The following is a 17,081-nucleotide window of genomic DNA, read 5'->3' as shown; positions in this document are numbered from 1 at the left end:
AATATAGACACCCTTGTGTCATGTTGCAAGGGTGCCTGCATTGCGGGGATGATTGTTTTTGTGCAGGAAGGGATACCTTCCTGCAAAAAAAACAATCATTGATGGCATTTTCATTTTTCTATGCATGTTGCAAAATGCAGCACACACTGAAAGAGGAAAACACTACTGTCAGATTCTGACACACACTCAGTTTACAAAATGTTGTAAATCTGGGATGGTGTCAGGTTCCATGAATGTTGCTTGGGAACACACATAGCAACACCCATGGAATGTCCCTTTCATGCAGAGTAATCCATGAAAAGGGCTTATATTTACAAGGCCATGAAAAGTCATGCAGGGTGACTTTACATGGCCTTGTAAATATGGGCAAGGCCATTGTGCTGTTGGTGCATCAAAAAAGGTGATGAACATGCTGTGCAATGGGCTTGAAAATGAGGCCCTAAACTTTACCTGTGCTCACCATCTGGTAGCTTGGCACAGAGCAGTCAGGTTAAACTAAAGAGGCAATGTGTAAACTATTTGTTCACAAACAAACACGGTAACACAGTGAACACACCACAAAAGTATTCCACACCAGTTTAGAAGAAATATCCAGAATTTATCTGAGTAAAAGAAGACCAAAACAACAAAAATCCAGCATACACACATCAAAATATGATTTTTTAAAGATTACATCAAAATGCAGTACTTAGAAGTCTATAGCTCCAACTGGGGCTAACTGGCCTGGCCTGGCTTGGCCTGGACAAATCCAAAAATTCTGTCTGACCACGATGGAGCACGGGTTGAATACAGGAATCATGCAGACCCCATTACAGTACATTGGATGCCTTGAAAATCAAAGACAATGCGGGCACAGAGGAAATGAGGCATTGCGGATGCATGGATTGCATTGGTTCTATAAGGCGGTGCAGGGTCATTGAAGCTTTGTCGCTCCAGAATGATGCACTACACAGAGGAGGTGATGTGTCGGTTGCAGGTGCGAGGCCTCTGTTTCTAAAGTCATCGCAGCGTTGATAATGAATTGATGTCAACAGCTTGATGCGTCAATTCTACGGCGTCAAAGTCAAACCTCTGGGCTGATGGCAATGCGTCTTTTGAAAGCCATGCAGGGCCACTCTGTGTCGAAGTGGTGCTCGAGACACACACAGTGGCAGTTCTTTGGAAGTGTTGCGGTAAAGAAGCAGGGACATTTTAACATGTGGTTTATATGCCCTGGTGAAAGAATAACTGCTAATTTAGTGTTTCTACATTGTACAACATTGACTCCATAGGCTAACATGGGAATACTTTAATAAAGTAAAAGTATTGACATGATGTAAATGTAAATGTGTTGTATTTGTATAGCGCAAACAGTAACCCGTAAGCATCCCGGCGCTTGTACTCCTACTACAAGGGAACCCCTCCTGGCTTTTCCTTGTGAGGTGTCCACTCCTGGGCATCCATGGTGAAACCAGGCATCCCTTGTGTATCGGGGGCCGTTGTGGAGACTAAGCAAGCTATTGCCCAGAGTTTCAGCGTGGGGCCCATGCTTAGATTCGGCACTGAGGCGAGAATATCCGGTCAGAGGAATTTAAGCCCGATCCCGCCGAGGTGGGAATCGAACCCTGGTCCCTGGCCTGCGCTTTGTAACAAGGTCTGCCGCTTTAACCATTGAGCCACACTTCTCCACCTCCACCTCACATGAGTGAGCTAGAATAATAATTCAAAGGCTTAAAAGAAGAATTATGATATATCCAACAGCTAGTAAACACATAGAGGGGTGGGGAGGACTGAACCCAATAAAGATGAAGGAAAAGGCTATGCCATATGTATAAGTTGTGGAAAACTGCCCTCACTCACACACAAATGTGTGTGACATGCTCCATCATCGGGTCTGCTTACAAAATGCCCCCGCGTAGCCACGCAGGGGACGGAGCATAGGGAGGGGGAAACACAGAACACAAAAAGAACAAGGGCAAACACAAATGTGACTGACAGTGATCACAACAATAAGTGTTACCCTTTAGGACTGGGTGAGTGATAAACGGGAAGTGCAGTTAGGTAGTGCTCATTAAAACTGGCTTGTGGATACCTGCTACCCCTTTATTCATAGGTTCCACGGTCAGGATTAAAATAAGTGAAGGATGGAAAGTGTTTAGGCAGTAGATCAAGATCCCAAAACACTCCTCCTTAGACTGCAGTGGTCAACATGTTTCGACCGTATTAAGGTGCCCTCTTTTTAATGGGTCACGTCGGTCTTCTTCAGGACACTCTATCTGTCCCAGTCATTGATTACCTCTTACCTCAGTTTGGCATATTAGAGGAAACCCACGTGGAGTGAACTTCCACCAACATGGAATATCGTTACTATGAAAAAAAGATAAGATACAAATAAAGGCCATTCTAACAATATAATATAATGCTGTATATTGGGAGAAATATCCCACAGCATGTATTCATATATATCGATGGTTCTAGAACCCCTGGTTCCCATTGGTACCCACAAGCAAACTTCATATTTCAGGGGCATTACCAGAAACTAGTTGTTTTGTATATCAATGCCCGCCAGTCAGCATTTGACTATTTATATAAAAAACAAGACATGTGTCACAAAAATATATATATGTGAGAAATTGCAAGGAGATATGCTGCCATATCCCACATATTTGATGAACGACCATTTGCTCATATCACATCACCATATGATGCACATACACCCCACCTGGTCCTTTTGGTGCATGAGTGGCTTACGGAGTCTATTGTCTCATAAGGCTCGAACTGGCGTCAGGAAGGGGGAGTTCCAAAGAACACAACACGTGTTCAAAGAAAATAATACTCAATGCACACATTGTTTCTTGTTCCACACTAACGGCACCCCAACTCTCATTAAACTGTCTTCCATAAAAGTAAAGCATTGGCAAACATACAGACCTAACAAATGCCATCTAGTCATCAACCAGCCCTCCGTAAGAGATCATCCCCCAAAAACAGCAAGTAGGGAGTTCAGGGTGATGGAGTTTGGTTGTTGACCCTCCCCCCTCCTTTGTGAAAAATGATATCCAATAGCTTGCCATGGTTAGATTTATTATAACTATAACAGAAATAAATGATAGAACTTGCTTTTCTGTTGTGCCAAAATCCAGCCTTCTAGCAGTCTCACTTGATCGGCCAGCCTTTGAAAGGATAAGCGTAACTTCTCTGATGAGATTTGAAGTGGCCTGCAAAGAGTCAAGTACATCTGCTGGGAGAAGATCTGCAGCTGCAGAGTAAAAGGCAGATGTGGAGTAGCCAAACTGGACTTTAAAGAGGGAATGACAGAGCAGGACAAAGGCTCAACCCCACATCCTTCATCCCCAGAGAGGAGCCTCAGTAATTGAATTAGCAGAGGGGCTGGAAGGGGAGTGTTAGGGGAAGTTAGCCATGTCAGTGGGATGGCTTAGTCCGATCTTGAGGACAGAGTTTCTCCATCTTGGATTTTAAAGAATAATGCTTTCTGGGTCAAGAATATGCACCACTTTGGAGGAAGTTGTCATACTGCTGGATTGCACCCTGTACCCCATTGGTTAGGGGTGCACTCCAGCATGCCACCAAAGTAACACTGGATAAATATTGGAGAGCTGTCCAGCAACTCAGATCCCTTTCTTGAAACTGCAAGAAGAAGAAAGACTGTTCTGCTGGACCATTGCACTACACAAGAGAGGACTTCACTCATAAGGACTGCACCTGCTGCAGACTTTGGTCTTCAGCCCAAAAAGGACTTTGCATTGCTCTGAAAGGAGTGGACTCCCTGAGAGCAACAGGTTAAAAGAAGAGTGCAACCTGCATCACACACCTAATCAAGAAGAAGCCAGCTGGACTGCATTCAGTGGAATTTTGAGAATTTTGCAAGGTGCATTGTGGATATTGTAGTTGCAACTTCCCAAAGAGCAATTCAGAGATTCTGAAATCTTGGATTGGTGTTGTGGACCCTCGAATACCCAAAAAAAGTATCTGGAGAAGAAGGACTGCCCTGCTGGACCCTTGGGCTGCACAACAGAGGACTGCACTCATACGTACTGCACCTGCTGCACTCACAAGGCTTCACAACAAAATTACTTTGCCTGGCTTAAAGGATGAGAAGTGGACTCCCTTATCAGCACCAGAAACGGGTCCTTGGATGCTGGATTCTGGTCTAGGAAAGTCATGGCTTGGTAGTTCGGGCTGGACTGTTCCCATGAGGCACAGGGTCAAGGCTGATTTGCATATAGCCATTGTCTGACCTAGGGTGGTGTGGAGTGCAAAAAAACGATGGATTAGGCCCAGATATTTGTACTGGGTTGAATGTAAGACATTGTTCTGCATTCTGTTCATCAACTGTGTTTTTTGCAATTTTCACCCCGAGTGTGCTGGGTATGCTCAGACGTGAGTCCCAGGCTCTCCACACCACTGGAGTCAAGCTATCCAGGCTGAAGAAGGCTGATAGCCAGAAACCGGTCCTTGGATGCTGGATTCCAGTCTAGGAAAGTCATGGCTTGGTAGTTCGGGCTGGACTGTTCCCATGAGGCACAGGGTCAAGGCTGATTTGCATATAGCCATTGTCTGACCTAGGGTGGTGTGGAGTGCAAAGAAAACGATGGATTTAGGCCCAGATCTTTCTACTGGGTTGAATGTAAGACATTGTTCTGCATTCTGTTAATCAACTGTGTTTTTTGCAATTTTCACCCCGAGTGTGCTGGGTATGCTCAGACGTGAGTCCCAGGCTCTCCACACCACTGGAGTCAAGCTATCCAGGCTGAAGAAGGCTGATAGCCAGAAACCGGTCCTTGGATGCTGGATTCCAGTCTAGGAAAGTCATGGCTTGGTAGTTCGGGCTGGACTGTTCCGATGAGGCACAGGGTCAAGGCTGATTTGCATAAAGCCATTGTCTGACCTAGGGTGGTGTGGAGTGCAAAAAAACGATGGATTTAGGCCCAGATCTTTGTACTGGGTTGAATGTAAGACATTGTTCTGCATTCTGTTCATCAACTGTGTTTTTTGCAATTTCCATAAAAGTAAAGCATCGGCAAACATACAGACCTAACAAATGCCATCTAGTCATCAACCAGCCCTCCGTTAGAGATCATCCCCCAAAAACAGCAAGTAGGGGGTTCAGGGTGGTGGAGTTTGGTTGTTGACCCTGCCCCCTCCTTTGTGAAAAATGATATCCAATAGCTTGCCATGGTTAGATTTATTATAACTAAAACAGAAATAAATGATAGAACTTGCTTTTCTGTTGTGCCAAAATCCAGCCTTCTAGCAGTCTCTCCTGATCGGCCAGCCTTTGAAAGGATAAGCTTAACTTCTCTGATGAGATTTGAAGTGGCATGCAAAGAGTCAAGTACACCTGCTGGGAGAAGACCTGCAGCTGCAGAGTAAAAGACGGATGTGGAGTAGCCAAACTGGTCTTTAAAGAGGGAATGACAGAGCAGGACAAAGGCTCAACCCCACATCCTTCATCCCCAGAGAGGAGCCTCAGTAATTGAATTAGCAGAGGGGCTGGAAGGGGAGTGTTAGGGGAAGTTAGCTATGTCAGTGGGATGGCTTAGTCCGATCTTGAGGACAGAGTTTCTCCATCTTGGATTTTAAAGAATAATGCTTTCTGGGTCAAGAATATGCACCACTTTGGAGGAAGTTGTCATACTTCTGGATTGCAACCTGTACCCCATTGGTTAGGGGTGCACTCCAGCATGCCACCAAAGTAACACTGGATAAATATTGGAGAGCTGTCCAGCAACTCAGATCCCTTTCTTGAAACTGCAAGAAGAAGAAAGACTGTTCTGCTGGACCATTGCACTGCACAAGAGAGGACTTCACTCATAAGGACTGCACCTGCTGCACACTTTGGTCTTCAGCCCAAAAAGGACTTTGCATTGCTCTGAAAGGAGTGGACTCCCTGAGAGCAACAGGTTAAAAGAAGAGTGCAACCTGCATCACACACCTAATCAAGAAGAAACCAGCTGGACTGCATTCAGTGGAATTTTGAGAATTTTGCAAGGTGCATTGTGGATATTGTAGTTGCAACTTCCCAAAGAGCAATTCAGAGATTCTGAAATCTTGGATTGGTGTTGTGGACCCTCGAATACCCAAAAAAAGTATCTGGAGAAGAAGGACTGCCCTGCTGGACCCTTGGGCTGCACAACAGAGGACTGCACTCATACGTACTGCACCTGCTGCACTCACAAGGCTTCACAACAAAATTACTTTGCCTGGCTTAAAGGATGAGAAGTGGACTCCCTTATCAGCACCAGAAACCGGTCCTTGGATGCTGTATTCTGGTCTAGGAAAGTCATGGCTTGGTAGTTCGGGCTGGACTGTTCCCATGAGGCACAGGGTCAAGGCAGATTTGCATATAGCCATTGTCTGACCTAGGGTGGTGTGGAGTGCAAAAAAACGATGGATTAGGCCCAGATATTTGTACTGGGTTGAATGTAAGACATTGTTCTGCATTCTGTTCATCAACTGTGTTTTTTGCAATTTTCACCCTGAGTGTGCTGGGTATGCTCAGACGTGAGTCCAAAGCTCTCCACACCACTGGAGTCAAGCTATCCAGGCTGAAGAAGGCTGATAGCCAGAAACCGGTCCTTGGATGCTGGATTCCGGTCTAGGAAAGTCATGGCTTGGTAGTTCGGGCTGGACTGTTCCCATGAGGCACAGGGTCAAGGCTGATTTGCATAAAGCCATTGTCTGACCTAGGGTGGTGTGGAGTGCAAAAAAACGATGGATTTAGGCCCAGATCTTTCTACTGGGTTGAATGTAAGACATTGTTCTGCATTCTGTTCATCAACTGTGTTTTTTGCAATTTTCACCCTGAGTGTGCTGGGTATGCTCAGACGTGAGTCCCAGGCTCTCCACACCACTGGAGTCAAGCTATCCAGGCTGAAGAAGGCTGATAGCCAGAAACCGGTCCTTGGATGCTTGGTTCCAGTCTAGGAAAGTCATGGCTTGGTAGTTCGGGCTGGACTGTTCCCATGAGGCACAGGGTCAAGGCTGATTTGCATATAGCCATTGTCTGACCTAGGGTGGTGTGGAGTGCAAAGAAAACGATGGATTTAGGCCCAGATCTTTCTACTGGGTTGAATGTAAGACATTGTTCTGCATTCTGTTCATCAACTGTGTTTTTTTCAATTTTCACCCCGAGTGTGCTGGGTATGCTCAGACGTGAGTCCCAGGCTCTCCACACCACTGGAGTCAAGCTATCCAGGCTGAAGAAGGCTGATAGCCAGAAACCGGTCCTTGGATGCTGGATTCCAGTCTAGGAAAGTCATGGCTTGGTAGTTCGGGCTGGACTGTTCCGATGAGGCACAGGGTCAAGGCTGATTTGCATAAAGCCATTGTCTGACCTAGGGTGGTGTGGAGTGCAAAAAAACGATGGATTTAGGCCCAGATCTTTGTACTGGGTTGAATGTAAGACATTGTTCTGCATTCTGTTCATCAACTGTGTTTTTTGCAATTTCCATAAAAGTAAAGCATCGGCAAACATGCAGACCTAACAAATGCCATCTAGTCATCAACCAGCCCTCTGTTAGAGATCATCCCCCAAAAACAGCAAGTAGGGGGTTCAGGGTGGTGGAGTTTGGTTGTTGACCCTGCCCCCTCCTTTGTGAAAAATTATATCCAATAGCTTGCCATGGTTAGATTTATTATAACTAAAACAGAAATAAATGATAGAACTTGCTTTTCTGTTGTGCCAAAATCCAGCCTTCTAGCAGTCTCTCCTGATCGGCCAGCCTTTGAAAGGATAAGCTTAACTTCTCTGATGAGATTTGAAGTGGCCTGCAAAGAGTCAAGTACATCTGCTGGGAGAAGATCTGCAGAGTAAAAGGCGGATGTGGAGTAGCCAAACTGGACTTTAAAGAGGGAATGACAGAGCAGGACAAAGGCTCAACCCCACATCCTTCATCCCCAGAGAGGAGCCTCAGTAATTGAATTAGCAGAGGGGCTGGAAGGGGAGTGTTAGGGGAAGTTAGCTATGTCAGTGGGATGGCTTAGTCCGATCTTGAGGACAGAGTTTCTCCATCTTGGATTTTAAAGAATAATGCTTTCTGGGTCAAGAATATAACCACTTTGGAGGAAGTTGTCATACTTCTGGATTGCACCCTGTACCCCATTGGTTAGGGGTGCACTCCAGCATGCCACCAAAGTAACACTGGATAAATATTGGAGAGCTGTCCAGCAACTCAGATCCCTTTCTTGAAACTGCAAGAAGAAGAAAGACTGTTCTGCTGGACCATTGCACTACACAAGAGAGGACTTCACTCATAAGGACTGCACCTGCTGCACACTTTGGTCTTCAGCCCAAAAAGGACTTTGCATTGCTCTGAAAGGAGTGGATCCCTGAGAGCAACAGGTTAAAAGAAGAGTGCAACCTGCATCACACACCTAATCAAGAAGAAACCAGCTGGACTGCATTCAGTGGAATTTTAAGAATTTTGCAAGGTGCATTGTGGATATTGTAGTTGCAACTTCCCAAAGAGCAATTCAGAGATTCTGAAATCTTGGATTGGTGTTGTGGACCCTCGAATACCCAAAAAAAGTATCTGGCGAAGAAGGACTGCCCTGCTGGACCCTTGGGCTGCACAACAGAGGACTGCACTCATACGTACTGCACCTGCTGCACTCACAAGGCTTCATAACAAAATTACTTTGCCTGGCTTAAAGGATAAGAAGTGGACTCCCTGATCAGCAACAGGAAAAAATGAAATATCAACAATAAGGACAGCTCTAGCTGACTAGTGTTATCTGGATTTTACTTAGATTGACCAGGTGCATTGTAGAAGTCGCAGTCCCAGACCCCAAGATTAAAACCAGAGCTTCAGAATCTTTGGCTGGATCTGTGGTCTACTTCCCTGCATCCAGAAACACTTCTGGAAGTAAGTGTAAAAGTGTTACATCGCGGGCAGCCTGGACTCTTGACTATGTCCTGGTCCAGCGTGATCTTTTTAAACACTCTGAATGCTATTTGCTTCAAAGTGCTAGTTTTACTTTTAATCTTTGAAAACGCATATCTCTGTTTCCCTATGTTAGCTTTTGTTAGTTTTGGAGTTAATTTACTCTTAAAAAATATAATCTATTTTTATAAATTGATGTGGGATTTTTATTGTGCATTGTATCTTACCTATTTACTCTATTTGGTGTTTTTAAATGCTTTACACTCATGGCTACTTAGTTAAGTCTCCCTGCTGGCAGCCAAGCTAGAACTTTTCAAAATGTTTGGTACCTAAAACGAAGATATCAACTGGATCCCAAAATTGAGCATACACAGTTAACTGAAGCATACGCCTGCCAGAGTTCTGTCTTGCCCCACTGGATGATTTTGGCTTTCAATGGAGAGACAAATTCTGTAAATAAGATTGTTGGCCAAGTTTACCAACTACACTGTACCTTGCCATTGCTCCATGTACTGATGCCTTGTCAACAGTGGGTAATAATATGCAATATTACTCAGGTTTGTGATTGGCCCATTCATCTATTATTCGGATCATTTGTCTCCTGCCAATCTGATAAAACGAGTGATCTGGATCTAAGCCTAGTTCATTGGTAACTAAGAGGGAAACTATATTCCAAAAAGGAGATATTATGACGTGCAAAGGACGTATCACATAAAGGGATCACTGCAAATGTTAATTTAAAAAGCAGTCTCTGCCACAGTTTTAGACTGGCTGGCATCTTAAATAGTTAAAAAGCAGGAGCTCTGCTAGTTTACCACCTGAGACAGACATAAATGGTTGCATATCACATGCAGATTAAACATGTGCTGCCTTTTGCTTGTAATGTGCCAGCATTTGTTGACGTATATAAAGTAAACAACAGAATGTAACACATTAAGATACACAGAGCAATATAACAAAACAAAACATTAATCAATCTCAGGAGCTACTTCCATATCCTGGAACTCCCTACTTATGGATATCAGACCTAAAACGAGTCTTCTATCTTCCATCATCTATTAAAGACTCATCCATTTAGATTTTACGTAACCCACAGTCCCTATTAAACCAGAGGATTGGCCCATTGCCATCTGATTTTACTCATCAGTATTGTTCGATATTCATGTTTTTCTTATCTTCTCCCATTCTTCCCATACCATCCTTACACTCACACATTCACCCTTTCCCACTCTACCCTAATTTCCATTTCTCTCCTCCTGTCCAATTCGGCTTTCTCTACTCCCAATCTCACTTCTCACATTCTCACTTGCCCCTCCTCATGACCTTCTCTTCTGATACCTCCTCTGTGTCTCTCCCCTTTTTTGTTCTATTGTCACTCTACTCTCCCCCTATCTATTCACCCACTCCACACCATCCCCACTCCCACCTACTTCACTTGTGATGCGCTTTTATACGTTTGGTGACTATGCGCTGTATAAAAAACATATAAAAAATACGAAGTCACGTTACAACAAAACAGTCCCAACAGATCGCAATACAACATTCACATTACAGCACAAGAACATATTGCAATAAAGCAGCACAAAAACAGACCAGCACAAAAAAATTGAAACACAACAAAATGCCAAACCATAAATATGCATTAAACTCCTTGTCACACATTAGCACCTCAGAAACCTGCTTTCATTATAAGATGGTTGAAGATGATTGTACCATGCACTGCCTTCACGTACCACCAATGAAATGAAATGCCCGCAGTGAAAAACGTTTTGTGATCCGGACACAGGTCTACAGTCAACAGCGGGGTATTGTTTATGCACATCCCTGCCCTTATCTCTTTCTAAAATGCTCAGTGTTCCTTATAAAGATCCAAATGTACATTTCAGGTCTGTATCTGGCAACGTTTTCCACAAGCAAAAAACACTGAATGCTTTTATGTATTTCTGGCGTTTTTATCTACTTCTCATGCATAGCAGTTGCTTAATTTCGGGTGGTAATTTCCAGAAAATATTGTCTGTCCCTATCTGTGAAATAGCCTGTCCAGATGCCCTCTAACAAACAACAACAAAAAAGCATGAATCTGGACACAGCTCAAAATCCCTCCTAAATGGAAATCACTGACAAATAGCTAAGGCTGTTAGTTCAGTTCACACTGTCAGCTCTCCAAATATTCCAGGGCTTAAAAATGTTAAAAGTGCCAGATGCCATTATCTGTTATTCATGTTACCATTATGTTCTGGTCTTTGCTCAAATCAGTATAAACTTCCATCTGTACATTAATGGAATTCAGCCTCTTTTTCCTTTGCAGTCTTTTGCATTTTACGACCATCCATTCAAACGTTATTTTCTTTTTTCTCTCTCATTTTTTCTCAGTTTCCTATTATTTCATTTTTGCACCACTGTTCTTTTGTTTTTTGTGTACCTTTTATCAAATAGAGACTTCTGTAAAATGTAATTTTATACATAGCGCATGTTGCAATTTATTGCCTTTGAGGGTTCAAGTAAAATGTTATGGGTTGAGTTGTAGATGTTAGTGAAGGGGCGGTTCTCTTCAGTTTATTTAGTGTATGATATAATGTACCCCTAAATGTACATCACTGTAATAGTACAAGTCTCTGAGAAGTTCCATGACCCTTTTGTGGTTGTGTGCCAAGAGCATGTAAAAGGGCATAGAACTCTGAGTTGACTTTAATTATCAATTTAAGGGTAGACTTGGGGAATGCCATCTAATATAATATAACAACTGTATCGCAGTATCAACAAATGCTAGGTCTTCTCTACGAATTGCGTCCAACCGAGACCCACAAATTGAATTGTGTCCCTCCTTTCCCACTTATGTTTAGCATTAGAGGTTGTTGTGAGGGAGTTTGAATCAGTGCTTAATTTGTAAAAAAAACCAAAAACATATAGGTGCCTGGGTTCTCACCATGAGACCCCTGCAGCTAGCACAACCCATTGCCCCTGCCAGTGTGGCCAGTGGTAGTAACACGACAACTAACCATCCCACTCTTGCAAATGTGACAATTCAGACTTTTGATATACATTAAAAATGATTAATACCTGCTGCCTGAGCTACTCGTAGCTTTTTGTGGCATAAATTAGTAATTTTAATGTATATTGAATTAAAAAGTAACTGTTGTTGTGCTCATCACAAAATTAACAAAGACCGCCACCATGTGTTAGACTCTCATCAGTGCCGGTGTTGACAATAATGTGGAGGAGCCATCACCGGAAACCTCCAGCTGAAATTAAACACTGGTTTGTGCACAGCCTGTTAATGCCTTAGCCCCTCTGTTGTTTTCTGAAGCACTCTCTTGGCTTTGGAGTCTGTCCAGGTTGTGTAATGCTTGATGGTTTGGTAGCAAGCTGACTGATCCAAACATTGGCAGAAGTGGGTGCATGTGAGGATGGTAAACCCATAATCACACTGCCTGGAAAAAAACTGTGCATCAAGAAACTATGGGAGTCTTGTAGTGTTCCCATCAGTGCTTAATTTGTGAAAGAAAGAGTAGCAGTACCCAAAGCTCTCCTCAGAAGCCAGTTGTTGGTACAAATAAATGTCAGCTCATGGTATACAAAGACTGACTACCCTCAAAGCCAAAGGATCCCTCTTTAACACCTTGGCTGCTAGGGGGTTTTCCCCTCCGGTGCTGACATTTTATGAATCCCTTTATTCATGAAAAGGTCAACTCGTCATAAGCACAGGGCAGGTAAAACCCATGACGAGTTGACCTTGTCATGAGCATGGAAGGGGTTAATCCACATCCAGACACTCCCTGCCCCTTTATATCACTCTTTCAGGGTCCTGCTTTCCCCTTTGTGTTGGTTTTACTGTCTTTCTCCATCATTCCAAATTGTGGGTTTTTGTCCCTCTCGTGCTCTTGGTTAATGTCTGATGCAAAAAAATAAGTTCCAATTCCTAAACATAAGTGGCCGGGGCCCAGCAGCAACCACCAGTTAAAATTAAGCACTGGTTGAAATGATTTGCCCAGATTCAGTCAAAGTAGTCAGAGTTGGAAGTTAGAAATCAAAGTTTAGGATTCAGATCGTCGTTTTCCATATCCTAAAACGTTTTCAATAGATTAAAGCTTCTCCCTCCAGTATTGCCTGCTCACTGGCAACTCCCAACTCTATCCAAAGAACGTGCCCTGCCTGTTGGGAAGGACATTCCTGAACGATCCACTAAAGGTAGCAGTTGTGGCAATGCTAATGTGCAACTTATGTGGATAGAGCATAAGAAATTGATTACTTTTAAAAATACATTTACCATAGCGTTCATTTCTTTCTATGCAAACACAGGTCACTTTGCAACCAGTGACACTCAGGTCAAATACTGTACATCTGTTCCAAGCTATTCAGATATTTCAGATATTTAGACCAGAAGCAATTGACCCTTATTGTGTGAGGAGCAGTCAGTCTGTTTACAGTGTGGAAGTGGGCAACACCCCTTGGAGGATGGGGCCCCAATTTGCTGCAAGTGCTGCAGAGGCCTGCCATGTGCCCCTGGCACCATTCAAACATGCGAACTGGCACATGTATTAAGATGATCTGTGCATAATTGTAAGGATACACGTCTGATGCCAGGTGGGTCAGTTCGCTTTTCTGCGGTTGTCTATGTAGTGCAATAGGGTCAGGTAACAATAACATCTGTTATTAATACTCACAGAAAAAACAGTTTGTAGAACAAGGTATATAATCGACCAGGGCATGATTATTTTAAAGTAATTGAGTCCGAAAATCCATCAAAACTTTGCTGGCACAGCATTACTCATCAACTACTTTTTTCTCTAGCTGGCAACCTTCTAAGCTGTCGTGCAGTGCCACAGGAACTGCATGTGAAACATTGCTACCTATCAGAATCAGCGACATGACTGTGCCATGCAAAAGGCAAATCTAAGTGCATTAATACGCAAAACACAAACATTAACGTTAACGTTTATCACAATTATTGTTGGGTAAAATGCCAACAGTGCTTTTCGCTCAATGGTTTCCAACTCCAGGGCCAACGCTTTGTTCTTCCCAAACTTTATTTGCAGTTCAAATTCCCCCGTAGGCACGAAAAGAGCCGTAAAATCTGCATACAAAACAACAGATGGCGGCCTTTACATTTTTATAGATGAATAATCAGAAAGGTTCAATGAGAGATAATGACTTGTTGCTAAAGTTCAGGCTCCAAGACACCAGTAGGCTGACGCTGTGCTTCAAATGAAGAATGCTGATTTGTGACAGAGAAAAAAAGCGTGCCCTGGAGCATGAAAGAGTTGACTCGGTTTCAAAAGCTCCGACGGCCATTTGCGCCGTATTCATATTTATTGATCTGAATGTGTCGCTCCATTTCTCTGAGAATTCGGAGTTTTAATTCTGTGTGTATTTTTTTTTCAATACGATTGCCTCATGTCCCACAAAACACAGTTTTTAGAGAAAAACAAAAAGTTGTGACCGACTGGTCGTGGTGAGCCATTGCAAAGCGGAAGGCCGCACCAGGCAGCTCGTTGACTTTGAGGTAACACGAGCTGACTGGATGGTACTGATGGGGAATAAGTGACATGCCCTTGCAAGTAGATGTCTGCCCTGGGATCATGCACAGTTTTCGAGTCCCTTTACAGTGTGGGATTGGGAAACACTCCCCTAAATAAAAAGGGTGTAAGCAAAGGGGTTTTCCTCAGGAAAAAAATATTTTACTGCCGGCAAAAAATTAAGGGGCAGATTTACAAGAAACTGACGCATCTGTAGAGATGCGTCAGTTTCCCTTGCACCAGCCTGCTAAACCCTTGCTCCACCATGGCGCAAGTATTGACAGATGCGTCAGAAATTCTGAATCATCTGTTGGCGCAAATATTCAAGCAGGTGTAGGGTTTTGATGCAGTGGCGTCCTAGAAGTGGCGTAGTAAATTCTTGTAGATTTCACTGCATCACTTCTACAAGGCTTTCTTGCGTGGGAACGCCCACCCTGCATACATTGTACCTAACTCAGGTATAATGTGACGCAGGGCTTTACAATGTGACGCACCTCCCTAGATGCACCATGTTGTAAATTGGCCGTATTTTTTGTCGCCAATGCATCATAAATGTGACGCAACAATGGCGCAAAAGTGTCGTTAAGGGGCTTGTAAATATGCCCCTAAATGTGGCAGGAAATTCCACCAGCATACATGGAATGTATCAGCGTACTCTTGGAAATCTATAACTGCTGTAGAGTTCACAAGTACTCCAGCGGTACTACATGAATCCCATGAAAGTCAGAAAACTGCTTCAAATATGGGAGCCTTTTTATGGACGCCTCCAAATATGATATGGAAATCCACTCTTTGCAATGACTTCCAGCTCATTTTCTCTTCCACCATGTGATACTGGCTCCTCCCTGGGTGACTGAGCGAAGGGAGCCAATATCACGTGACACATGGTGGCACCCTGTGAGGTGGCAGGTCTAGGCTTGTGTAGCATTATTGTGCCAGGAGGTTGCTTTGGATGGCTCTTGGAGTAGGGGGTGAGGAAGATAAGGATTTCAACTGGCACAGAACTGTTTTTTTTTTAAATCACATTTAGTTTTCTGTATGTCTTTTTCTTTCTCTTTTTGTTCCACACCACTAGTTAATTTGGTGTACATCTCAGTATCGTCCCAAGTGTCTTCCTTCTGTCTTCTTTATGTTTTTCTCCCCTATCAGGTATATTTATCCCTGTACCCCCTTTGATCTATTCACTATGTCTGTGTCTGTCTCAGAGGGAAGCATAAACTTGCTTTGATAGGATAAACATGTACGAGGTCACAATTTATTTGCCACCGTTAAAAAGTCACTGTAAGTGCGGAATCCCTCAGAGGATACAACTAAACATATGGTGATATTTTATTTCAGAAAGAGACAGGAAGCTGCTCGGAGAGCATAGAGGAGAAAAGGTACCCTGGAGACGTGCAAATGCCAAGCCCTAAACCCAAGCTTCATTCCAGAGACTTGAAAAAAGAACTCATTACGTAAGTTGCAGATTTGTTTGTTCTTGTGCAAGAAATAGTCAACGTTTTACCCACCTCATTGTATGGACGGAAGTCCATGACGAGCATGTTACCGACGAAATAACCGAAAAAGTGACAAGCAGGAGTAACGTTAAATGCAGAAAGACCCATGCAATGCAATATTTAAAAACATATACATTTAAAATGTGATGAGCCAACTAATATGAATAAAATTCCATGTAGATGTGTAGTCGCCTTTCTAAAGTACATATTCACAAAGCTCCACGCCAACTCTTCATCAAGGGTTGTAGACATAAGATCAGGTGACCATCAGAACTCTTTTTGCTTCAGAGATGTTTTGCAATAGCTTGTGAAAGGAATCCTTTTATACATCTGAAAGGGAAGGTGTAATATCACCTTTTCTGAAAAGAAATGGCCAGTAGATAGCTCTGAATCTTTAGGAAACCTAGCATGCATGCGTTCATGTAGATTTCAGACTCTATCGCCACAAAGGCCCACCTACCCACCATGTCTTATGGCGCTAGTAATCCTTGAATAAAGGGATGGCTGTGATATGGCTGATGGATGGTGAGAGGGCAGATATCACCAACATGGTGCAAACACTGCCATTCAGATGTCCCTGTGACTCCTGGTGGCTTGAAGTGCAACAGGTCCCTGATGAACGGCAATAGAGGTCAGTGAAGGAACGGTGCATGCATGCTGTACACGCAAGTAAATCCCCAGGGATCATACCATATGCATCATGTATGAGTAATCCCAAGAACTACCTTTCAAGAAGTGCTTGTTCACCCCTGTCAGTAGGGTAATCCCGAGGTTTCACCTGTCGAAACCAGGTGCATTCAAAGTAGAAATACAGAATTGCCTTTTGCAGCACTTCATGCATGCATTGATGGCAGCAGAAAACCAGAAATTCCACCATTTGCACAACAAACGTGCATGTCAACAAGGGAATTCCCCTTCTGTCAAGGGGTAAAGGGCATCCCTGAGGCCCTTTTATGTAAAGGGCGCACTTTCCCTATTTGCGCCCAGTGCACCTTAAAACAGGTGCAGCGGGCATAGACATGGAAAGTGTTTCCTATTACATGGAATGTTTTGCCCCTAGGGCAGCCGATAACTCACGCTGCACCTAGGCAGTGCATTCAGGTGAAAAATTGAGTGGCTGCTTTGAAGCCGCTCCATGTTTCACTGTGTGGACCGCAAAACGCCCGTACTTTTAAGGGGAGATT

The 17,081-nt window shown here is 43.6% G+C and overlaps 1 protein-coding gene across 1 annotated transcript in view; it reads left to right on the top strand.

Moving 5' to 3' along the window:
- Positions 1-17,081, top strand: part of ST18 (ST18 C2H2C-type zinc finger transcription factor) — a 428,044-nt gene that overhangs the window by 370,020 nt on the left and 40,943 nt on the right. Inside the window, exon 13 of the mRNA XM_086917999.1 lies at positions 15,740-15,855. Coding sequence (XP_086774125.1) covers positions 15,740-15,855 — 116 coding nt within the window. The remainder of the gene's footprint in view (positions 1-15,739; positions 15,856-17,081) is intronic.

The sequence above is a fragment of the Lissotriton vulgaris genome, chromosome 4_1, assembly GCF_964263255.1.
Source record: "Lissotriton vulgaris chromosome 4_1, aLisVul1.2, whole genome shotgun sequence".
NCBI classification, from domain to species: Eukaryota; Metazoa; Chordata; class Amphibia; order Caudata; family Salamandridae; genus Lissotriton; species Lissotriton vulgaris.
Note: the sequence above shows the minus strand (reverse complement) of the source record. Positions and strands in the feature narration are given on the sequence as shown.